Source organism: Myotis myotis, unplaced genomic scaffold (assembly GCF_014108235.1).
Source record: "Myotis myotis isolate mMyoMyo1 unplaced genomic scaffold, mMyoMyo1.p scaffold_m19_p_4, whole genome shotgun sequence".
NCBI lineage: Eukaryota > Metazoa > Chordata > Mammalia > Chiroptera > Vespertilionidae > Myotis > Myotis myotis.
Genome location: NW_023416346.1, coordinates 83,155,240 through 83,180,795, shown reverse-complemented (window position 1 = coordinate 83,180,795; position 25,556 = coordinate 83,155,240). Strand labels below are relative to the sequence as shown.

The following is a 25,556-nucleotide window of genomic DNA, read 5'->3' as shown; positions in this document are numbered from 1 at the left end:
ATTGTGAATAATGCTGCAGTGAATATGAGAATGCAGATATCCCTTCATGATACTGGTTTTATTTCCTTTTAATATATAACCAATAGTGGGATCGCTAGATTTTACAGTAGTTCTATTTTTAAAAAATTGTTTGTTAATCCTCACCAGAGGATATTTTTTATTAAGTTTTAGAGAGAGAAGAAAGGAGGGAGGGAGGGAAGGAGGGAGAGAGAGAGAGATGTGAGAGAGACATTGATTGGTTGCCTCCCACACATGCCCTGACCAGGGCCAGGGATCGAAACCTGCAACCCAGGTACTTGCCCTTGACCAGGAACCAGTCCTGCAATGCTTCAGTGCATGGGCCAGTGCCCTAACTAAACATACTAGCCAGGGCCTATTTTTAATTTTTTGAGGAACCTCTTTTTTTCCATAATGACTATATGGTTGAAATACTTTTTATTTACATTATAAGATTTTATTTTATCTAGCTGTCTGGCTTATTTCTTCTCAGGACCGAAAGAGGCAATATGAGCTGCTCAAACTCGAAAGAAACTTCCAGAAACAGTCTAATGTGCTTAGACGTAAAACTGAAGAGGTAAGGAATTCTAATCTGCTAGGTCAGGTGTATTGCTTAGATGCAGGCAAAGTGGTATCCCTTAAATGAGCCAGTGTCCTGAGAAACTAGGGATGCCAGTCAGTATTCAACAACCAAGGATACTCAACCAAGGATACTCAACCAAGGATATGTTTTTATTGATTTGAGAGAGAGAGAGAGAGAGAGAGAGAGAGAGAGAGACGCCAGTGTGAGAGAGAAACATCCATCAGTTGCCTCCCGTACACACCCCAACTGGGGATCAAACCTGCAACCCAGGCATGGGCCCTGATCGGGAATCAAACCCGCAACCCTTTGGTGTATGGGGCAATATTTCAACCAACTGAGCCACTCGGCCAGGGCAGGGGATACCATCCTGACCAGCAATTCCGAAGTCTTGATCCCTGTTTATATGTCATGAACTATGAACAGATAGCCTGATGAAGTGGTGCTATTCAAATAAGGATTTTTTTTTGTTTCTAATTGGGCTTGCTTCTTTCTAAAAAGTCACAGATCTACACTAATAAAAGAGAAACATGCAAATTGGTGTCACTCTGCTACTCCCACCAGCCGATCAGGATGAGTATGCAAATTAACCCAACAAAGATGGCGGTTGATTTGCATATGTAGGTGCGGAGCAAAGACTGAAGACGACTGAAGACTAAAGACAAATGAAGACTACTGAAGAGGCTTGGCTTCTCCGCTGTGGCCAGAGCGAAGGCCTGGGTCGCGGGTGCTGAGGAAAACTGGTGCTGGCAGCCAGGGGAAGGAAGGCCTATTGCACAAATCTCTTCATGCAACGGGCCTCTAGGAGTATTATATGTGACATTTCTATACACTTTGAAGCCTCCAGTACTTCCTTGAAATGTGTACCTCTCTCCTGGGCTCTAAAGCAGTAACTGTTGACAAGTATTAGATTTAGAACCTACGGGAAGTGCACATTTGACATGGAGACCTATAAACTTGGTTCCTATAGAAACTCAAACCATAGAATTTTTTATTTTTCTTTACTAATATGCTGCAAGTTATAATGTTCTTCTTTTTACCTTTAAATTCAACATTACTGTGAGCCGTTTTTATTTAGGCAGCAGCTGCCAACAAGAGGCTCAAGGATGCTCTCCAAAAACAACGGGAGGTCGCAGATAAGCGGAAAGAGACTCAGAGCCGTGAAATGGAAGGTACGGCAGCTCGAGTGAAGGTATGGACAGCTTGAATGGCCTTTTCTTTTTTGTATATTGGGAAAAGGAGAACATGGGAAATAGTTTTCTTTTCATTTAGAAGTAAACTGCAAAATCTGAAGGTCTGCAGAGTCAGTTTCGGCCCAATCCCACAGGCTGACTCTCCTGAAAGCCTTATTTCCTAAAGATACGAATATATGACTGGTTGTTAAAGACCAATAGTAGAGAACTTTTTCTATCCCTACCCCTTTTGAGGTTCAGTTAATTTTTTGGCTGTTCTATTGCGGTATAATTGACCTACAAGAAATTGTACATATTTAAATTGTACAATTTAATAAGTTTAGACACAGACATGTACCCATGAAATCACAATCAAGATAACATCAACATCCATCATGACTAAAACTTCGTGCCCCTTTGCAATCCCTCCCTACCCCGCCCCCATCTCAAGGTAACCATTAATCTGTTTTCTGTAGTTATATATTTATTTTTATTTTCTAGAATTTTCTAAAAATTGAATACATTTTTTCTGGCTTTCATTCAACATAATTAATTTGAGATTCATCTATGTAGTTGTGTGTATCAGTACTTCTTTTTTATTGCCAAGTGGCATCCCATTCTAGAGATATACCACATTTTTTAAAATTTGTTTGTTTTTTGTTTTGTTATCCTCACCTGAGGATATTTTTTCCATTGATTTTTAGAGAGTGGAATGGAGTGAAGAGGGATGGAGGGAGTAACGAGAGAGTGAAGGAGAGAGGGAGGGAGGGAGGGAGGGAGGGAGGGAGGGAGGGAGAGAGAGAGAGAGAGAGAGAGAGAGAGAGAGAGAGAGAGAGAGAGAGAGAGAGAGAAAGAGAAACATCAGTGTGAGAGAGACACATCAATTTGTTGCCTCCTGCATGTATCCTGACTGGGGCCAGGGATCAAGCCTGCAACCCAGGTAAGTTCCCTTGACCAGGAATCTAACCCATGACCGTTTGGTGCACAGGTCAACACTCCAACCACTGTGCACAGTGGTTAGGGCACCTTTTAGTTTTTTAACAGTATCTTTTGAAGAATAAAGCTTTTTTAATTTTGATGCCATGCAATTTATTGATATTTTTCTTTTATACTTTAACTAGAAGCCTGGCCCCGATCGTGCACCAGTGGGGTCCCTCGGCCTGGCCTGTGGGATTGGGCTGAAACTGACTCCCCGACATCCTCCGAGGGGTCCCGGATTGCGAGAGGGCGCAGGCCAGGCTGAGGGACCTCACCAGTGCAAGATCGGGGCCAGGGAGGGACACAGGAGGTTGGCCAGCCAGAGAGAGAGACCACAGGAGGGCTCCAGGGCATGTCTGGCCCGTCTTGCTCAGTGCCGATCAGCCGGACCCCAGCAGCAAGCTAACCTACCAGCCGGAGCGTCTGCCCCCTGATGGTCATTGCTTGTCATAGTGACTGGTCGACCAGTTGACTGTCTGCCCCCTGGTGGTCAGTGCACGTCATAACAAGCAGTTGAGCAGCCTTAGCATATCATTAGAATATTACGTTTTGATTGGTTGAATGGCCAACTGGACGACCGGACACTTAGCATATTAGGCTTTTATTATATAGGATGGGGTTTTTGTCCTATTTAAGAAATCTTTGTCAAACCCAAGGTCACTAAGATTTCCCCCTAAGCTTTCTTTTGGAAGTCACATAATGTTAAGCTTCATCCTTAGGTCTATGATTCATTTTGACTTGAAACCATTGTCAAAATCAATTGTCCATAAGTCAATTTCTAGATTCTATTCCATTGATCTACATGTCTATCTTTGATACACTGGCTTTATAGTAAGTGCTGAAATCAGATAGTATACGTTCTCTGAAGTTGTTATTCTTTTTCAAAATTATTTTGGGAAAACTAGATCCTTTGCATTTCCATATAAAGTTTAAAAACAGATTGTCAATTTCTACAAAAGTCTGCTGAGAGTTTGGGATTGCATAGAATTTATAGAATTTGAGGATAATTTACATCTTAACAATATTGGGTGTTTTGATCCATGAACATGGTACACCTCTCCATTTATCTAAGTCTTTTATTTCTCTCAGAAGTGTTTTCATTTTCAGTATACAGGTGTTGCACATTTGTCAAATACATCCCTAATTATTTCAAATTTTTATGATATTAGAAATGTGTTTTTTAAATTCCATTTCCAACTGTTTGGACATGCTTATTTGTTCTTGTACCTTTTTGGTAGAGTCCTTGTAGATGATCATGTAATCTGCAAATAGTCACAGTTTTTATTTATTCTTATCCACTCTGTATGCCTTTTTTTTAACTTTGTCTTGCCTTATTGCATTTGCCAAAATATCCAGTAAAATATTGGGTAGAGTAGGAAAAAGGGGGTTTTTTTTTTATATGTTCTTTTTTTAAAAAATTTTTTATATATATTTTATTGATTTTTTTACAGAGAGGAAGTGAGAGAGATAGAGAGCTAGAAATATCGATGAGAGAGAAACATCGATCAGCTGCCTCCTGCACATCCCCTACTGGGGATATGACCGCAACCCAGGTACATGCCCTTGACCGGAATCGAACCTGGGACCTTCCAGTCCGCAGGCCGACGCTCTATCCACTGAGCCAAACCGGTTTTGGCTATATGTTCTTTATCAGCTTGAAGAAGTTTCTATCTATTCCTACTTTGCTGAAAGTTTTTATCATGAATGATGTTGGGGTTGTTTTCAAAAGTTTTTTTCAGAATCCTATTGAGATTATCGTATGGTTTGTTTGTTTTTACCCTGTTGTATGGCAAATGACTTGATTTTTTTCAATTTACTTTATTAAGGCATAACTGACATAATATGAGTTACCCATTTTAGTGTATAGTTCAAGTTTTTATAACACATACAGTCATATAGCCACCACCACAATCAACCCATAGAATAGTTCTATTATCCCCCTAATTTCCCCTCTATCCCTTTATAGTCAACTCCTCCCACATCACTGGCCCTTGGCAAACTTGGATTTGTATTCAGTCATTATTGTTTTCCCTTTGCATCAGTGTCATATAAATAGAAACACAATATGGCTTTCTTCACTTAGCATAATGCATTTTATATAAAGAAATCTTATAATCCTATCTAATAAAGAGGGAATATGCTAATTGACTGTCACGTCCTCACAAGATAGCAGCACCCATAGCCACAAGATGGCGGTGCCCAGTTCCCCCCCCCCAAAAAAAAAAGAAAAAAGCATAGTGTATTTGTAATTCATCCATGTTGTTACCTGCATCAGTTGTCTGGGCCCTTTTTTTTACTTAGTGGCATTCTATTGAATGGATGTCCCACAGTTTATTTACCTTTTAAAGGATATCTTGGGTTTTCTTTTAGTTTTTGGTGATTATGAATAAAACTGCTATTAAAACATTCACATGCAGTTTTCTGTATAAACATAGATAATCAATTCATTTGGGTAAATATACTTAGGAGTGGAATTGCCGGGTCACATGGGTAAGTGTATGTTTCACTGTATAAGGAACTGCCAAATTGTTTATCTAGTTTTTCATTGCTGGTAAATAGACATACAATTAATTTTTATATTAACTATTTTTTAAATTTTTTATTAAGTTATTACATATGTGTATATTAACATTTATCTTATGACTTTATTAGTCTAGTAACTATTTTGTCGGTTCTTTGTGATTTTCTTTGTAGACAATCATACCACCTGTAAATCTGGTCTTATTTCTTCCTTTCTAATATGTGTGTCTTTTATATCATTTTATTATCTTACTGCATTGGCTAAGACCTTCAGGATGATGTTGAGTAATAGAAACCCATTCAATCTTTCACCATTAAGTATGATATTAGTTGTAGGTTTTTCATAGATGCTCTTTATCAGATTGAGGAAGTTCTTATCTAATCTTAATTTGCTGTTAGTTTTTATTCTGAGTGGATATAAATTTCATCAAATATTTTTTGTCTCTAGTTGACTTGGTAAATTACTTTTTAAAAATTTTTATTAAAATTATTGGGGTGACATTGGTTAATAGGTTTTTAAGTATAGATTTATATAATACAAGATCTATATATTGCACTATATGCCCACTTTGATGTTTAAGTATGGAACCAGCCTTAAATGCTTTGGATAAACTCCACTTAGTTGTGCTATATGATCCTTTTCATGTATTGCAATATGTAAAATTAAAATTTTGCTAAAATAAAAATTTTGTGTAAAATATTTACATCTGTTATTCATGAGGGATATTGGTCTGCTCTTTTCTTTTAATGTCTGATTTTGGTATCAAGATAATGCTGGCCTCTTAGAATGAATTGGGAAGTATTCCTTCCTCTTCAGTTATCTGGAGGAATTTGTATAGAATTAACTTTGTTTCTTGCTGGGATCCAAGCCCAGCAGGTCCAAGAGTCCCCAAAGGTGTGGAGAGAGTCGGCGAAGAAGGAATGACATGGAGAGTGTTCAGTTGATCAGCAGCCTAGCCAGGATCTCTAGCCAAGTTCTGGTTTTATTGTCTTGTTACATCTGTATTTATACCAGTTGATTTTAATCCTGTCAATTTCTATTCCAAAGGTTAGGCATTTCTTATCTCCATTCCAGGGAGTAAAGATTATGTAGCTTAAGGGTGATTGTTCATAGTTAAAGTGATTAACTACCCACCTGGCATTTAGTTAAGGGGTTTTATTCCCTCCCTAACATCAGGGGAAAATCCCTACCTTGGGAAACAACCTTTCTCGGAGAGGTGACCTGGGTTAAAACACATAGCGCCAAGAAGGTGAGAAAACATATTAAGAACAGTATGCCATATACACCAGGTCCCCTGAAACATATGCTGTGCAGATGTTTCTTCCCTGCAGCGACTGTGTCAAGCAGCAAGGATGGACCGGCTTCCGGCAAATTCCCCCTTTTTTATTTTTTAAATGATAGCACATGTAAATCAGCGGCCACCTCTCGGATTGGGTTGTTTAAGACTCGGAAGAAGACTGACAAGCAATGATAGCGAGCATAGCTATAAACATAGTGGGTGGAGTGCACAAGGAGCCTTGTTCCTGTAGAAGGTTGCTGGCCTCTTCAGTCAAGGGATTTCAGCTGTCCTCAAGTCGGGGGTTTGGTTGTCCTTGTTGATCTGGCTAGCGGGCGTCCTGAAGCGTCAGCGAGTTGAAGGGCAGCATCAAAGGGTCCATCAGGGCTGTGCTTGATGGTGGTGTCGGTGTCCGGGGAGGAGTCAGCTGTGCCCTCTGGGTCGGCTGATATGGAAGATGGAGGGTAGTAGAGAGAAAAAGAAGAGAAAGCAAAAGAACTACAAGGCATGGAAGTGTTTAGAAAAAAGAGGGAGAAGAAAGGGAAGAAGGCATCATCCTGACACAGCCCTTTCCTTCAGCTGCCCCTTTCCCTGTGGTCCAAGGTAGAAATGGGAAACAAGTCCTGTTGCAGTGAGAGGGCAGCTGCTGTCAGCCAGTCTCTGTCTTTACCTGGGTCCCGATCTGAGGTCGGTGTGGGAAGCAAAGCCGCCATGGGGGCAGGAGACCTCCCTCAGAAGGGGTGAGGGTTCAGGCCTCTGCAAAGTTGGGGGGGGTGAGGGTCTGTGCCCCACCTCTGTTGACCCCCAAGTTGTCTCCTGATGGCCCCTCTGCGACTGTGCCTGTCTAGGTTGTTCCTTCCCTGAGGAATCTTACCTGTCTCTGGCTAACCAGCCATCCTGCGGGGCCAAGCAGGGTGATGTGATGTGAATGAGGGAGGGGCAGCGCCCCCCTGCAAGAGATTCAGTTCTGTCTCCTTGGTAGCCTATGCCCCCATGACCTCCACGCCCAGCACCTGCCTTGGGCTTCCCTCGCCTGCAAATGGACTGTGAGAAGAGGGTCCCTCTTGACACAAGGGCAAGAGGGGCCAGTACAGGACAAGGGTGGAACAGCCTGTCAGCATGTAGTCCCAGGACAGGGCTTTCTCAGCCCAGGATGTCAGACTCTGGGCACAAGACAACTCCATGTATGGGGCATATACCAGACACCCTCTAGTCATGGCAGAAAAGGGAGGTGCCCTTCCTGGAACAGTAGGGTAGGGAGATTCTAGAAAAGGCTGTGTTCAGGAGAGAAGGAGAAAGGCCAAAGAACCAGCAAACAAGTAGTCAGATTTAAAAAAAAAAAAGAAAGAAAAACGAAAGGAGATGTGGGGCAAAGCTGGGACATATGGACAGACAAAAAGGAGGCACATGTGATCCTCCCAATGGACAGGTGGTTCCAGCTCAGGACTGCACATCTGCTGCAGACGGGCACTGGTCAGGTGTGCTAGGGTGAGGCAGAGACGGAGGGCAGTGAGACATAAGGTCGGACTAGACAGTCTGGAATCCACACAGGTGAGTCTGCGTCCTGTGGAAATATACAAGCATATCCTCTCCCCCAGGTTAAAAGTACATCAGGTCCCTTCCAGGCTCCTGTAAGCAAGTCTCTCCATTTGACGAGGGCTTTAGGTTTAGTTAGATCAGGGTTCCAATGTCTGTACATCGGGGAATTTCCCTCAGAATCTACATTTAGTATATTAATTGCAAATAGAGTATGTTGTAGAACATGATGAGGAGAGGAATATTTAAACTCATTTTCTTGTAATTTTTTGTAACAGGAGTAAATCAAATACCACTGGGGCTATATAATAGAACTCCCATTTGAGACAAGATATCTCTTCCCCATAATGTAAAGGGGATAGTCGTAATTACATAGGGACAGAATGTTCCTGAATGTTGATCTTCATCAGCCCAAGTTAAAATCTGAGAACTCTTTTTTACATTAGATGTCTTGCCTAGTCCTACTAGGGAAGTGGAGGTGGTGTGCGTGGGCCATGAAGAGGGCCAATCCTTCCCTGCTATGCAGGAAACATCTGCTCCTGTATCCAATAGACCTTCGATTGGTTTTCCCTGAATGTGTAAAATTTTTGTAGGTCTAGCAGCATGGATTTCTTGTATCCAAAATGCTGCATCACTAGATCCAAAGCCTCTGGCCCCTCTGGCTTCCTGGGTAACAGCTGTCCCTATTTTATGTATTGGTAACAGGAGTAATTGGGCAATTCTCTGGTTGGGCTGAATCTGTATAGTTGTGGTGGGTGGGGAAAGTAAAATCTGTATTTCTCCTGTGTAGTCTGCATCAACAACTCCTGGGATGACTAAGATCCCCTGTAATGAGGTGGAGCTCCGTCCTAATATTAAACCTACAGTTCCCTCAGGCAGCGGCCCTGACACTCCTGTAGGAATGGCTGCTACCGGTGAGTCTGGGGTTAGAATTGCGTGGGTGGTTGAATGGAGGTCCAATTCTGCACTGCCTGGGGTTGCCCTGAAGAGGTCACTGACTGACTGAAATTTGCAGAGGGGTTGAGGGTTGATGCCCCTATTATTGCAGGGGCCTGGGGCTGGCCCCTTCTCAAGTTTCCCAATTGAGGTGATGGGATATAACCTCCTTGGGAGCTATTTGTAGAGTTTAAAGGCTGACCATTTTTATAGTATTTTGATCTACATTCCTTTGCCCAATGGAATCCTTTCTGACATCGGGGACAAACGGTTTTTGGAGGATTAATATTATTCCCTAATGTATTTCCAGGCTATCGAGGAGCTTACCATCTGGCCTGAGTATTATTATTTTTATTTGGGCATTCTCTGCTAAAGTGCCCAGATAAGCCACAAGAGTAGCAGTTCATATTTCTTTTATTACCTGCATTATTGTTGGCTTGTCCTATGCCCTGTACATATTGAGGGTATGTCTCCCCTTTGAGAGCTGCAGCTATAGCTACACCCTGTATAAATGCTGGACTTACATCAGCACACTGTTTTATAAAATCATTTATAGTTCCCATTCTGCGAATTGGCCTTAATAAAGCCTGACAGGTATTATTAGCATTTTCAAAAGCCAGTTGTTTGATTAGGATATCGGCTGCCTCTTCGTTATTGATTACTCTCTTGACTGCCTGTATGAGGCGACAAAGGAAATCCGGATACGGTTCCTCGACCTTCTGTTTAACTTCTGTAAGGGTGGTTGTTTTTCCTACTGTATAAGGTACGGATTTCCAGGCATTTACTGCACAACTGGTTACTTTAATAAGTGCCTCTTTGGGCATATACATTTGCTCCTGAGCCGTGTTAAAATCACCTTCTCCTAATATCATGTCTAGGGTTATTCCTCCTCTGGAATTTTTGCTAGTGGCTACAGCTCTCTTAGCAAGATCATCATATTCAGTTTTCCGTAATAAGTAATCGCCTCCTGAGAGACAGGCTTTACAAACCTGTGACCAATCATAAGGAGTCATCCATTTACTGGCTAGGGCTTCTACCAAGGTTTGTGTGTAAGGAGCTAGAGGTCCATATTCAGAGCTGGCCAATTTTAATTCTTCAAGTATTTTGTAAGGTATAGACTCCCAGGTGGGGTTTTCATCCTCACCAAACTCATTCTCATATGCAAATGGGAAGCAGCGTGAGAATTCAAGATCTCCATTAGCTTCAGCTTCTCTTATTGCCCTGTGAAATTTAGACATGGAGCTCATAGGAGTCGCAGGACCTGGTTTAGGCTTCCTTTCTAATTTGGGGAGCCTGTTTTGAATGGGAGGGCCTCTCTCCTCTCTACTGACTGGAAAGGACCAATGGTCATGTTTATGATATTCTCCTTCCAATCAGTAGGCATAGCTAAATTGCTCTTAGATTGAGCTGGAGACAATAATGATGTGTCCTCTTTAGGTGGAGCCAAGGGACTATTTAAAGTTTGAGAAAGTTCAACCATTTCTGTCTCTGGTGCCAAGGTGTCACGAATTGAATTCCAGAGGGAAAGGGTATCTGCCGGGACCTTCTCAGATCCATGGTAGCTATAATAATTCTTTAATTGCTCTCCTACTTTAGTCCAAGTTTCTAAATTAACAGTCCCATCCTCAGGAAGCCATTGACATACGTCTTGTATAAAACTTTCTGTCTGACTGGGAGTAACCTTAACTCCTCTGCTAGCAAGCATATGCGTTAAAAGATTAATACAGTCTTTTTTCTTTAGATTCAGTATGACCCATCTTCACAATCTAAGTTCTATCTACCCACTTACCCTACTTATCCTCTATAGGGGGGGTCTGCAGCACCCTACGGTGCAGTCCTATCCGTCCCAAGTACAGGGGGACTTACCTAGGGGTCCCTGTTCGGGCACCAGATGCTAGGATCCAACCCCAGCAGGTCTAGGGGTCCCCAAAGGTGTGGACAGAGTCGGCGAAGAAGGAATGACACGGAGACAGTGTTCAGTTGATCAGCAGCCTAGCCAGGATCTCTAGCCAAGTTCTGGTTTTATTGTCTTGTTACATTTGTATTTATACCAGTTGATTTTAATACTGTCAATTTCTATTCCAAAGGTTAGGCATTTCTTATCTCCATTCCAGGGAGTAAAGATTATGTAGCTTAAGGGTGATTGTTTGTAGTTAAAGTGATTAACTCCCCTCCTGGCATTTAGTTAAGGGGTTTTATTCCCTCCCTAACTTCAGGGGAAAATCCCTACCTTGGGAAACAACCTTTCTCGGAGAGGTGACTGTCATGTAAGACTCCCTCCACGTTTTGTGTGGAGTAGAGTTCAGTATCTGAAAGAGGAGCCGCACACAGATGAGAGAAAAATGACACGAGATAATTTTGCAATATTGGGGGACCAGGCGAGCAAGTCCTGAAGGACTTCCACCGATGCTCAGGCCACTCCAACCTTTTATTGATCTGGAGTAGCCCTTAGGGTAAGGAGGTTTGTCTGGGGTAGCCCTAGGGTAAGGAGGTTTCAGTGACACACAGATACTATCATGATTAAAGGTAGGGAGGTTGCTTCAGCTATTTACATGAATAAAGGTAGGGAGGTTGCTTCAGCTACCATTATCTAGATTAACTGGGTGGTGCACAGTCCTGACCTTTGCTAGGACTTCAAAGGTTACTAACTTTTGGGGGTCTCTCTCTATACTCAATTAGTGAAGGCAATAAGTGGACTCTGGCAGGTGACCTTGGTTAAAACACATAGCGCCAAGAAGGTGAGAAAACATATTAAGAACAGTATGCCATATACGCCAGGTCCCTTAAAACATATGCTGTGCAGATGTTTCTTCCCTGCAGCGACTGTGTAAAGCAGCAAGGATGGACTGGCTTCCGACAGTTTCTTCCTTAAAAGTTTGGTTCATTTCTCAAGTGAAGCCATCTGGGCCTGAAGGGTTTTTTGTTAGTTTTTGTAGAGGGGTATTAACTAACATTCAATTTTTAAAATAGGTATAGGGCTGTTTAGGTTATTTATTTCTTCTTGAGTGATTTTGGTAATTTGTGTGTTTCAGGGATTTTGTCAGTTCCATTTAAGTTGTTAAATTTATTGGTGTGAAGTTATTCATAATATTTCCTTTCTATCCTTCTAATGTCTGTAAAAGCTATACTAATATCATCCATCTCATTCATGTTATTGATATTTTGTGTCTTGTTTTTCCTGATCAGTTTGGCTAGAGGTTTGTCAAAGAACCAGTTCATTCTTACAAATGGTTAAAATTGTAAATTTTATGTTATGTATATTTTACCACAATAAAAAATATACCCCCAAAACCCCAGTTCATTAATTTCCAGTCTGATCTTTATTATTTCCTTATTTCCTCTTTGGATTTCATTGGCTCATATATTTTTAATTTTTTTTAATTTTAATTTATATTTTTTAAAATTACAGTTGACATTCAAAATTATATTAGTTTTAGGTGTACAGCAGAGTGGTTAGACATTTATATAACTTACAAAGTGATCCCCCTGGTAAGTCCAGTACACACATGGCACCATACATAGTTATTACAATATTATTGACTATATTCCCTGTGCTGTCCTTTACATCCCCAAGACTATTCTATAGCTACAAATATGTACTTCTCTATCCCTTCACCTTTTATCCAGTCCCCCACCACCACAGCTGGCAACCTGACATCATTGACTTGAATTCTTCTTTTCTAATATAAACATTTAGTGCTATAAATTTTCCTTTAAGTAATCTTTTTTTAAAAATTTATCTTTACCCCCTGGCAATGGGCAAGGAGACACCTGATTGGTTGTGTTGCTCTTATATCAGTCAGGGGCAAAGCAGATGTACAGTCCTTAGTTCATCCTAGCTTGATGCCTGTGTTGGTGGCCAGAGCTGTTTCATGCCTGAGGAACATAAAATGATTAAAAATAAATAAATAAATAAATAAAATTTATCTTTATTGTTAAAAGTTTTACAGATGTCCCCTTTCTCCTCCCTCCATTGACCCTTTCTTACCCCTCCTAGCCCCTCCCCAAACCTTCACCACACTATTATTGTCTGTGTCCATGGGTTATGCATATAAGTTATTTGGTTAATCTCTTCCTGCCCCCTCCCCCCTTCCCTCTAAGAATTCTCAGTCTGTTGCATGCTTCCATGTCTTTGGCTCTATTTTGTTTGACAGTTTATTTTGTTCATTAGATTTCACGTATAACTGAGATCATGTGATTTTTGTCTTTTTCTGACTGGCTTATTTCGCTTAGCATAATACTCTCCAGGACCCTCCATGTTGTCTCAAAGGGTAAGATTTCCCTCTTTTTTACAGCTGCATAGTATTCCATTGTTTAAATGTACCACAGCTTTTTATCCACTCATCTACTGATGGGCACTTGGGCTGTTTCCAGATCTTGGCTATTGTAAATAATGCTGCTATGAACATAGGGGTGCAAGTACTCTTAACAACATCCCACAATTTTTTATAGTTATGTTTTCATGATCATTCAATTCAAAATACATTCTAATTGCCCTGTTGATTCCTTATTTGACACATAGGTTATTTAGAGGTGTGTTATTTAGTTTCCAAATATTAGGGAATTTTTCCCAATATCTTTCTGTTGTGATTTCTAATTTAATTCCATTGTGATTAGAGAACATACTTTGTATGACTTGAATCCTTTGAATTTACTGAGACTTAACTAATGCCTAGAACAGGGGTGGGCAAACTTTTTGACTTGAGGGCCACAATGGGTTCTTAAACTGGACCGGAGGGCCGGAACAAAAGCACGGATGGAGTGTTTGTGTGAACTAATATAAATTCAAAGTAAACATCCTTACATAAAAGGGTACGGTCTTTTTTTTTTTTTTTTGTAGTTTTATTCATTTCAAATGGGCTGGATCCGGCCCGCGGGCCGTAGTTTGCCCACGGCTGGCCTAGAATATGGCTAGTCTTCACTAATGTTCTGGATGTACTTGAAAAGGATGTGTACAGTATTGTTATTGGATAGTATTCTGTAAATGTCAGTCATGCCTATGTGATTGATTGTGCTATTTATTTTACTGTGTTCTCACTGTTTTTTTGCCTACCTGCTCTATCAGTTATTGAGAGATTGGTATTGAGATCATCAACTAAAATTTTGTTTTTCTTATTTTTCTCCTTGTAGTTCTATCTGGTTTGCTTCATGTATTTTGAAGCTGTTATTAGAGGCACAAATACTTAGGATTAATTGATCCCTTCATTATTATAAAATAATCTTTTCTATTCCTGGTAATATTTGCTCTGAAATCTAGTTTTTGTTCTAATAACACAAAAACCTTTCTTTCAACTTATGTTAGCATGGTATATTTTGTAATCCTTTAAATTTTAACCTATTTGTGCCTTTGTTGTTGTTTTTTATTTAAAAAGTTTAATGTTGACATAATTACAGGTGTCCTGCTTTCCCCCATCCTCTTTACCCACCTCGATCCACCCCAACCTCCTTCTCTTTTGGCCTTTACCAAACTATTGTCTGTACCCATGGGGTATTGCATATATGTTTTTTAGCTAATCCCTTCAACTTCTTTATCTAGTCAACCCACTCCCCTCCCCTTGGGTACCAGCCAGTCTGTTTCATGTGTCCACACTCTGGTTCCATTTTATTCATCAGTTTATTTTGTTCATTAGATTCCACATATTAGTGAGATCATATGGTATTTATCTTTCTCTGACTGACTTATTTCGCTTAGCATGAATAATACTCCCCAGGTCCATCCATGCTGTCACAAAGGGTAAAAGTTGTGCCTTCACTTTTAAAGTGTGATTTGTGTAGGCAGTATGTAGTTGGGTCTGGCTTTTTAAATCCAATCTTACAATTGGCAGATATGAATATTTCATCTTGCTGTTTGTTTTCTATTTTTCCTATCTGTTCTTCATTCACTTTTTCCTTGTTTTCTGGCTTCTTTTTGGATCAATTGAGTATTTTTATAATTCCATATTGTCTCATTTTGTTTCACATACTTTGGTGTTTTATTAGAGGATTAAATTCTCTTGAATAATTGACTCCTTTACCATTATGAAATCACCTTTTTTAATCCTTGGTAATATTCTTTGATGTGAATTCTACATTACCTGATATTAATATATCCACTCCAGCTTTCTTTTGATTACTCTTATTGTGGTATATCTTCTGATGTGAAAGTGTTCTCAGGGATGGTCCTTTTTTTAAAACTGAATTTAGTTCATTTTGTTTGCTTGATATATTTCATTCATCGTTAAAGATTAAGAATGGATATCTATTTACTAAATAGAACAGGCAGTCAAAATATACTTTAATTCTATATCATGACTAGATAAGGACAAAGGTTAAGGGAAAAATCGAGAAGATAAGACAGAGTACAGAGAAATGTAGAATATCTGAAGATTTTCTGCAGAAAGCCTCTTTATTGTGACCTTTTAGGATATTCCTGTAAAGGCTCTTGGAGACCTATTGGAACGTTTGGTGAGTGTAGGTACAAATGGAAATCTTACTTCTAAAGGGTGTCCCAAAATTCACGCAAGATTTGAATTTTATGCCATTTGTGCTGTAAAGTGTTGCCAATGAAAAAATAGAAAGCGTGACAACTGACAGTTCAGGGTTATTAAAAATGGAGCAGTACACGAAAAAACAACGTGTTTCCATTGTTAAGCAATATTTTAAAAATAATGAAGGTTTGGCAGCTACAGTTCGCAATTTTCGTGCAAAATATGGTCGGAATAGTGATTTAACTTCATCAACTGTAAAGACATTAATTAAAAAATTTAGGGAGACTGGATCAATTAGTGATCTTAAACACTCTGGCCGTCCTTCAACAAGTCGTTCAACACAAAACATTGAAGCAGATCACAGTTCGTGAAAGTGTTGCTGAGAGTCCAGGGACATTAATTCGGCACCGTGGTCAAGAATTGGACATTTTGAGAAGCTCTCTACAGTGTATTCTCACGAAAGATTTGCATCTTCATGCTTACAAAGTTCAATTGACTCAAGAACTGAAGCCTACTGACCACACACAGCGAATAGAGTTCGTTGAATGGATTATGGAACAACAACAAGTGGATGCTGATTTTTCTGACAAAATCATCTTCAGCAATGAGACTCATTTTCATCTTGATGGCTTGGTTAATCGACAAAATTGTCGCATTTGGGGTTCAGAAAATCCACGAGTGATTGTTGAGAAACAGATGCATCCACAATGTGTCACTGTTTGGTGCGGATTTGGGGCTGGAGGCATCATCGGACCATTCTTCTTCGAAAATGAGGCTGCTCAGGCAATAATAGTTAATGGTGCTCACTATCGAGACATGATAATCCATTTACCCAATATGCTATTCTATACATAACCCTATACTGTATACTTTATGAATCAATAAAAAATTTACAATTTTTAATTATAAACCTGTGTTTTCTATCAAAATTACTTCTTGTGTGAATTTTGGGACACCCTTAGTTACTTGAGCTCTGGTCTGAGGAAAATTAAGTCTGGAACTGAATCTAGCCCATGGGCCAGAGAAACTGCATCCTTAACCTAACATCACTTCATTACTCTTCTAGAGTTGGCTTGGAAATGAAATTGAGGTTATGGTCAGTACTGAGGAAGCCAAACGCCATCTTAATGACCTTCTTGAAGATAGAAAGATCCTGGCTCAGGATCTGGCTCAACTCAAAGAACAAAAGGAATCTGGGGAGAATCTACCTTCTAAATTCCGGGTAAGTGCCCTTATGGAAATATTTGACCAATTATCAGACTCTGTACTCCACAGACACACTCACTGCTTTGGAGGATTACTTTCCTTCGAGTACTTCACCCTCATTCCCACTATTCTTTTTTACAGAGGCGCACATTCTCAGTTGCTGAACTTCATGGTCAAGTTTCTGAGTCAGAGGATTCCATTACAAAGCAGATTGAAAGCCTAGAGACTGAAATAGAACTCAGGTAATGGGACTGTCTGTAAGGCATTATAAAAATGTATGCCTGGAATCAAAATAGAACATGCTAGTCCAGTGATTCAAAAGGTTTATGATGGTGGAGAAACGAGAAAGTAGCAATTTTTTTTTAAAATATACACATCACTGTTATGCCCAGATTTCAGGATCCCCAAGAAACCACACCAGGGAGCCAGCCATGTCCGATGCAAAAGCATAAGAGTCTTTATTCAAGCCCAGGCTTGGCTCCCCTACCCTCCTTACTGACACAGCAGCAAGTGGCAGAGAGAGCTAGCCCTGTGGTACGAGGGGTTTTATAGGGGGTTGGAGTAAGGGGAGGAGAAAGGACTGTGGGCCCTGCCGATTGGCCAGGCACAAGTCGGTGTCTTGTTACACAGGATGTCGTCATATCTATGGCATGCACTTCCCTTGATTGTCATTGGTTAGTTTAAAGAAGTCCTGGATGTGGCTAGCAGAGGCTTGGGCTTCCGGGAAGAAGCCTTGCCGAGCACATGGCTGCCCAAAAATGGAGGATCCAGGGTAAGATGGAGGGCGTAGCCCTTACCCTGGGGCAAGATGGAGGGCGTAGTCCTCGCCCTTTCAATCACTAGATAAGTTAGATACATTTTCTCATTCAGTCCTTCCCTATGAGGTATATAAGGTATGTATGATTATGAGGTATGTATGATTCTTCTTACTTTAGAGATCTGAAGTTCACAGATTTTAATATATTTGCTATAGATTATATAGAGTTGGGATTCGGAACTTGGGCTATCTAACTCCAAAACCCATGCTCTTTAAGCTGCACCACAATTTTTGATGAAGTAATATCTCTGAAATGTGGAACTGACTAAAAACAAGACTTTAGAGGAACCTAAGAAATGATCTCAGAAGAGCAACAACAGCATGATGTGGCTCAGTGGTTGAGCATTGACCTATGAACCAGGAGGTCATGATTCAATTCCCAGTCAGGGCACATGCCCGGGTTGCGGCTCGATCCCTAGTGGGGGGTGTGCAGGAGTCAGCCGATCAATGATGTTTCTATCTCATCATTGATGTTTCTATCTCATCATTGATGTTTTTATCTCTGTTTCCCTCTCCCTTCCTGTCTCTGAAATCAATAAAAATATTTTTTTAATTAGAAAAGCAACAAGGAGAACTTTAGAGATCAACAGCAAAGTAGATAGAATAGAACATACAGGTAAAATGATTATGAGCATTAAATGAGATTAGTAAGTAAAGTACATAACAGTACAGTAGTTGACATAGTAGAAGTGCTCAATGAATGTTCTTTTTTTAAATATATTTTTAGAAGGATCAGAACTTAGACACTATAAATTTCTTAAGATAATAGAATTTTATTGCCCAGAAGAGCTTGGGGGTCATTTAATTTGTTTTTAGCAATACACACTAATGTTCATCTTTGGATACATCTATAAGTCACTCAGCATTTGAGTTTCTGCTTTGTGCTGCACTAGGTGCAGTTGGTATATATAGAAAAAATAGATGGCATCACCCTTACTCTCAAGTGGAAATAGTATAATGTGAAAGAATAATTTGTTAAAATTTCAGGAATATTGTAAGCCATTGATAGCTTACAATTGGTTATGGTGAGAGGATTTACACAACAGAAACCAGCAAAAGCTACAAATCAGGTCTGGTTTATTTTTTGGTTTTTTTGTGTGTATTTTTTTTAATTTTATTTTCCTGTTTAAAGTATTACAAATAGTAGTACATATGTCTCCTTTTTTACCCCATTGACCTTCCCCTGGCCTCCCCTACCCCCCAGCACATGCCCTTACCACACCCTCACCCCCAGTGTCTTGTGTCCATTGGTTATGCTTATATGAATGCATATAAGTCCTTCAATCTCTTACCCCCCACAACACTCCCCAGCCTTCCCGCTGTAACTTGACAGTCTATTCGATGCTTCTCTGCCTCTGTATCTATCTTTTTGTTCATTAGATTATAATGTTCTTTATTATCCATAAATGAGTGAGATCATGTGGTATTTTTCTTTCACTGCCTGGCTTATTTCACTTAGCATAATGCTCTCCAGTTCCATCCATGCTGCCGCAAATGGTAAGAATACCTTCTTTTTTATAGCAGCGTAGTATTCCATTGTGTAGGTGTACCATAGTTTTCTAATCCACTCATCTGCTGATGGGCATTTAGGCTGTTTCCAAATCTTAGCTATTGTAAATTGTGCTGCTATGAACATAGGAGTGCGTATATCCTTTCTGATTGATGTTTCTGTTTTCTTGGGATATATTCCTAGAAGTGGTATTACTGGGTTGACCCAAGCCTAATATTAGACTCAATTAATATTTGACAAAGGAGGCAAGAGCATACACTGGAGTCAAAGCAGCCTCTTTAATAAATGGTGCTGGGAAATTTAGTCAGATACATGCAAACAAATGAAACTAGATCACCAACTTACACCATACACAAGAACAAACTCAAAATGGCTAAAGAACTTGAATGTAAGACGGGAACCATAAAAACCCAATAAGACTCATAGGCGCAAAATTGCAGACATATGTCGTAGCAATATCTTTACAGACACAGATCCTAGGGCAAGAGAGACTAAGGAGAAAATAAACAAATGGGACTACATCAAATTAAAAAGCTTTTGCACAGCAAAAGAAACCATCAACAAAATGAGTAGAGAGCCCACTGCATGGGAGAACATATTTGCCAATGTTATCTCCGATAAGGGTTTAATCTTCAACATTTACAGGGAACTCATACAGCTTAACAAAAGGAAGATAAACAACCCAATCAAAAAATGGGCAAAGGACCTAAATAGACACTTTTTGAAAGAGGACATTCAAAAAGCCAAGAGACATGCAAACATGCTCAAAGTCACTAAATCATCCTAGAGATGCAAATCAAAACGACAATGCGGTATCATCTCACACCTGTCAGAAGGCTAACATCAACAAATCATTAAATGACAAGTGCTGGAGAGGATGCAGAGAAAAAGGAACCCTCCTTCACTGCTGGTGGGAATGCAGACTGGTGCAGCCATTGTGAAAAACAGTATGGCATTTCCTCAAAAATTTAAAAGTGGAACTGCCATTTGACCCAGTAATCCTACTTCTAGAACTATATCCCAAGAAACTAGAAACACCAATCAGAAAGGATATATGCACCCCTATGTGCATAGCAGCACAATTTACAATAGCTAAGATTTGGAAACAGGTCTGGTTTTTTAAGTGCTGGATGTTAAACATTTACCTGCATAACACTGGGCATAAGTAAATGATTACTTAAATGTAGGGCAAGTGCCGAGTAGAGGGCAATCGGACAGAGGTGAGTTTAATCAAGAGAATTTTCCTAAAATTTATGAGGCATAAACTAAATTTTGAAATAGCCAAGGGTTATAAATTGTCAGAGATGACAGGAAAGGGCTTATGATGGACAACTCTGAAGTGTTCTGGCCCACCTCTTCTAAGAAGCCCACCCTGACCCTTCTTCTCTAACCTCCTTCAGAACTTATAGTACTCAATCATGTGATACAGATGACATATGTTATCTTTATATTTATTAGCTGTTTTATGCTTACTAGTCTTGTCAATCTAGAAAGACTGTAAGCCTTTGAAGGAAAGGACTACATATTAGACCAGGGTTGTCGAAGTGTGGTCTGAAAACTCCTGGGGGTCTCTGAGACCCTTTCAGGGAATCTGATCAAAACTATTTTTATAATAACATTAAGATGCTATTTGCCATGATAGTACAAAAGCAAGAGTGGACAAAACTGGTGACAGCTTGGCTTGAACAAAAGCAGTGGTACCAATCTGTAGCAGCAGTCACTGAATACATCGCCACCACACACTCACAGATTTAAAAAGCGAGTCTCACTTAAGAGTGGCTTTGAGAAAGCAGTAAAAAGTGTTCGTTTCATGAAATCTGCACCCTAGAGTTCAGCCCTTTTTGGTATGTGTGACGGAGTGGGAAGAACAAGGCGTGTGTACAGCGTGCAGGGGTGTGGTGTTGTCTCCAGGAAAGGCGGTTGGCGCTGGGAGGGTGGACAGCAGACCTCTGTGCATAGAACTTCATTTCTACTTGAAAGAATGACTGACAGACCGACTATGGTTATTCAAACTTGGGTACATGGCAGACATTTCTCAGAAATGAATGGAGAGAGCCTGTCGCTTCAAGGAAAACAGCTGACAGTGTTTGTCACCAGAGAAAAACTTGAATTTTCAAGAGACAGTCAGAATTTTGGAAAATGTATATCTGCTACTGTGAGCTTGACAGTTTTTCATAACTTTTCTAATGAGACCAGTAGGGATATTAACAAATATGGCCCTAACCAGTTTGACTCAGTGGCTAGAGCATCAGCCTGCAGACTCAAGGGTCTCAGGTTCGATTTGGGTCAAGGGCATGTACCTTGGTTGTGGACACATCCCCAGTAGGGGGTGTGCAAGAGGCACTGATCGATGTTTCTCTCATCGATGTTTCTAACTCTCTATCCCTTTTCCTTCCTCTCTGTAAAAATAAATAAATAAATAAATAAAATATAAAAAAACAAATATGATTTTTCTATACTGTATAAAGAAATGTGTTAATATTTGGAGGCTCTACATGCCTCAGCATTGTCCAAATGACATGTTACAGAATCATGTATGGGTAAAAGACCTATTCAGATTTCAAGTTAGACCAATGGATATTAATGTAAGAGAGTATGAAATATTTATTAATAATGGTTTCAGATTCCACTTTGTTTTGTTTTGTTTTATTTTCTTCAGATTCCACTTTTCAACTAACTTTAAAGGAGCTACCACTTGTAGGCTTTTGGTGTATTCTCAAAGCAGAATAGCCACAATTATCTGAAAAGGCTATTAAAATGCTCCTCCTTTATCCACCTACATGTCCATGTGAGGCCAGATTGTCTTCATTTACATCAACAAAGACTGAATGCAGAGGGAGATGTGTGAATCTAGGTGTCTTCTACTAAGCCAGATATTATAGAGCTTTGTAAAAGTGAAAAATAATCCCAGTCTTCTGACTAAATTATTTTTTGTTTTTTTAATGTTTTTCTTCCATAAAATGTAGGTGAATTTTTATTTTTAAATGAATTAATAAATATTTACTATTTCTCAGTTTTACTTTCTAATGCTGTAGGTATAATGTGTATATGAATGGAATTTCTTAGGTCCTCAATGCCTTTTTCTTTTTTAAATGTTCCCAATAGGCTGAATGCTACCAACATAGCAGAAAGAAAACCTATTGGGAAAATGTTTTGTGATCATGTCCCTCAATGCTTTTTAAGAGTGTAAAGAAGTCCTGAGACCTAAATTTGAGAACTGCCATGTTAGGTTATTTCGGTACCCATCTTCATATATACATATACATATATATGTATGTATGTGTATCTATATCTATATCTATCTATATATCTATATCTATATCTATATATATATATTATTGATTTTACAGAGAGGAAGGGAGAGGGATAGAGAGGTAGAAATATTGATGGGAGAGAAACATCGATCAGCTGCCTCCTGCATGCCCCCTACTGGGGATCGAGCCTTCAGCCAAGGTATATGCCTTTGACCAGAATCGAACCTGGGACCCTTCAGTCCGTGGGCTAATGCTCTATATACTGAGCCAAACCGGTTAGGGTCCCATCTTCTTTATAGTACCTTACATAGCACTGCATGTTATGCACATGCTGGTGTGCTCCCTCTCACTGGTCACATAGCAAATTTAAGAAGGAAGCTATTAATGAAACTAAAATATCGTGTCAATCTTGGTCTCAGACCATACTCGATCAGAAAGTATCTGGAAGCTATAACCAGGATCAGGCAGGGTATCTTGTCTTCTCAGAAACTTCTCAGTCTTGTGGCAAACACTTCAAGATAACCTCTCACAACACCAACCATAGGTATCAATTTGGTATTCAATGCCAGCAAAAGGCATCCACGTGTTTGTTATTTTGAGGCGTGTTTTTTTTTTCCTTCCAGTCTCCAACCTGAATCTTCTTGTATAGGTGAGCCACCATATCACAATCTGAGCTTATGTGGCCTTGAGACAAGTCACATTACAGTCAATGCACTACTAACAAGCCTTACTAAAACAAATCTTTCCAAGTCCCATATATGATCCATTTATTTAAACCAGTATTTAATAAAATGAAACCATTTGGATGGTCTTTGGAGTCTCTTTGTAACAGGATTTGAGCTACTGTATATCCCACATGCTGAGCATACATCCTAACCAGATGACTAAATCATTATTTAAATGATATTTAACTGATATCTCCTTCCATAAAACTATTTGAAGTTTCTCCTTAGAACTCTTCCCCTGTCCTGGGTGTTGAGACTACTGGTAATAAGGCTCACTGTTTCTTTCCTTGCAGGAGTGCTCAGATTGCTGACCTTCAGCAGAAGCTACTGGATGCAGAAAGTGAAGACAGGCCAAAACATCGCTGGGAGAATATTGCTACCATTCTGGAAGCCAAGTGTGCAATGAAATATTTAATTGGAGAAGTAAATATTACTCTTCCTACCAGCAATTAGGGATCTGGCTTGGTAGATTGAAATAAGATGTTAGCCTGGAATACTGTCATTGTGTCATTTTATATGATAAAAACTGCAATAACACTAACATTAGAGAAATAGTTTTATGGGTAAAAGTTGGTGTGAGCAAATGCTCAATAAATGTTTGCTCTTATTATTAGGAAAAGATCAGGATGCCATAATAGGCCACTACTTAAACTATTATACTGTAGTACTTTTTAAAACACCCATATTTAAAAAGTTTAAGCCCTAGCCAGTTTGGTTCAGTGGATAGAGTGTCAGCCTGTGGACCAAAGGGTCCCAGGTTTGATTCTGGTCAAGGGCACATACCTTGGTTGCAGGCTCCTCCCCGGCCCAGGCCCTGGTCAGGGCACGGTGCAGTAAGCAACCAATTGATGTGTTTCTCTCACATTGATGTTTCTCTCTTTCACTCTCCCACTCTCTTTTAAAAAGACCAATGGAAAAATATTTTTGGGTGAGGATTAACAGCAATAAAAAAAAGTTTAAGATACAATCTAGGACAGACAAATTAATCACTGGCATACAGAGATTTTTCTTAAAGAAAATGCATCTTCACTGACCTTAAAATAGTCTATCATCTTACATTGTCACAAGAGGAATTAAAGTTGGTCACCTCTGGTGATTAAGGCATTTTCTCTTAAGACAAGCTTACAAACTCCTCCGATTCTGCAAGTTTGAGCAATGCTTTTACATTTTGTGTTGGGGTAGCAAATTATCTTACTAAAGAAATTCTCATTAGTCTTACGAACACTGGTTTTTATGATGTTCGCCATCCGGGCTAATAGAGAATATATAACTAGGCCAGCATAAGATATCAATCTAGCCTGAAGAGCCAGATCTACAGTCTCAGCTAACGTGTCTACGAGTTTCAGCATGTGAACACAGACATTCTGAGATGGGACGTAATTGGCCGTAAGGGTGTGTCTTTTGATTTTCTCTTTAAAATTAAGGAAGAACTTCTTACATATGGAGTTGTCAGCTACTGTTCATGTTGGGTTTATTCTTGCCGAGGCAGAGCAAGAGATTGAATGACCTTAGTGATGACTTCTAGCTTTAAGTTATCTACCTCAACAGAAATATTGGCTCTCGGCCTGAGTAGTATTGTTACTGTTCAGTGGTAGAATCCATATGTCATGAAAACATAAGAATGGACTTGGACATGGAGGAACTTTTCTTAGCCCATTTCAAGAAAGCAGACATTTGTCTGCCTAATGAATGGGGAAAGGTGGCCATTCTTCAAAGAAAATGTTCTTCTTTTAACTTTTTCAGCTGGTCTCCTCCAAGATACAGGTCAGCAAGCTTGAAAGCAACCTGAAACAGAATAAGGCCAGCTGTGCTGACATGCAGAAGATGCTGTTTGAGGAACGGAATCATATTGCTGAAAAAGAGACAGAGTTACAGGCAGAGCTGTTCAGAATGGAGCAACAGCACCAAGAGAAGGTAAACTAGCAAGCTGAGAAGCTATACTGAGGAATAAACCATCATTGCTTTCTGTTGTTAGTTTTAAAAGATAGTGGGGGATATGATGTTTCCTTCAAAAGACCATGTAGCTGGAGCACCTAGTTTGGGCAGTGCAGGGAGGGGTCTGTTCATGTTCCGTCCTAGTTCAACAACTCTGAGGCAGGTTCCCTGATGCCCCCTGCCCCTGAACTCCTGTGTGCCACCCTCCCCCTCAGGACCTCGCCCAGGCCTTGTGTTCCAACAGTTAACATGCTCAAGGTCACACAGTAAATGGAAGAACTGGCATCTGAATAGCCTGTATTACACACCTAAGCAGAATTAAGGTCATAGAGGCCTTATAAGCTATGCCAAAGGGGTCAGGCTTTACTCAAGGTTTGCCTCTAAAAAATAGAATTGGATATTTGGGATACTCAGATGATCAAGAGAGCACCCCAATGCTAGAACAAATGAAGTTTGGGCTACACATTTATAGGAAACAAAATTTAAAGCAGTTAAGGTTATTCACAAAATAAGAAATGGTTCTCCAGCTACTCTCCAAAGTCTTCAGGTACCAAATCCCGGTTGACCTAGGATTCCAGTCATTTGCTCCTTAAATATACAAGCTCTGGGAGATGAGCGCTTTCAGATTTTCATTCACCAAACAACT

The 25,556-nt window shown here is 39.9% G+C and overlaps 1 protein-coding gene and 2 pseudogenes across 3 annotated transcripts in view; 2 read left to right on the top strand and 1 right to left on the bottom strand.

Moving 5' to 3' along the window:
* KIF4A (kinesin family member 4A) overlaps positions 1–25,556 on the top strand; it is a 183,747-nt gene that overhangs the window by 136,809 nt on the left and 21,382 nt on the right. For all 3 annotated transcript variants that reach the window (XM_036305013.1, XM_036305011.1, XM_036305014.1), the window contains exons 19-24: positions 491–574; positions 1,656–1,769; positions 16,530–16,685; positions 16,811–16,911; positions 23,269–23,398; positions 24,719–24,889. In XM_036305013.1, coding sequence (XP_036160906.1) covers positions 491–574; positions 1,656–1,769; positions 16,530–16,685; positions 16,811–16,911; positions 23,269–23,398; positions 24,719–24,889 — 756 coding nt within the window. The remainder of the gene's footprint in view (positions 1–490; positions 575–1,655; positions 1,770–16,529; positions 16,686–16,810; positions 16,912–23,268; positions 23,399–24,718; positions 24,890–25,556) is intronic.
* On the top strand, positions 12,741–12,885 carry LOC118654890 (annotated as a pseudogene).
* Positions 22,087–22,192, bottom strand: LOC118654874 (annotated as a pseudogene).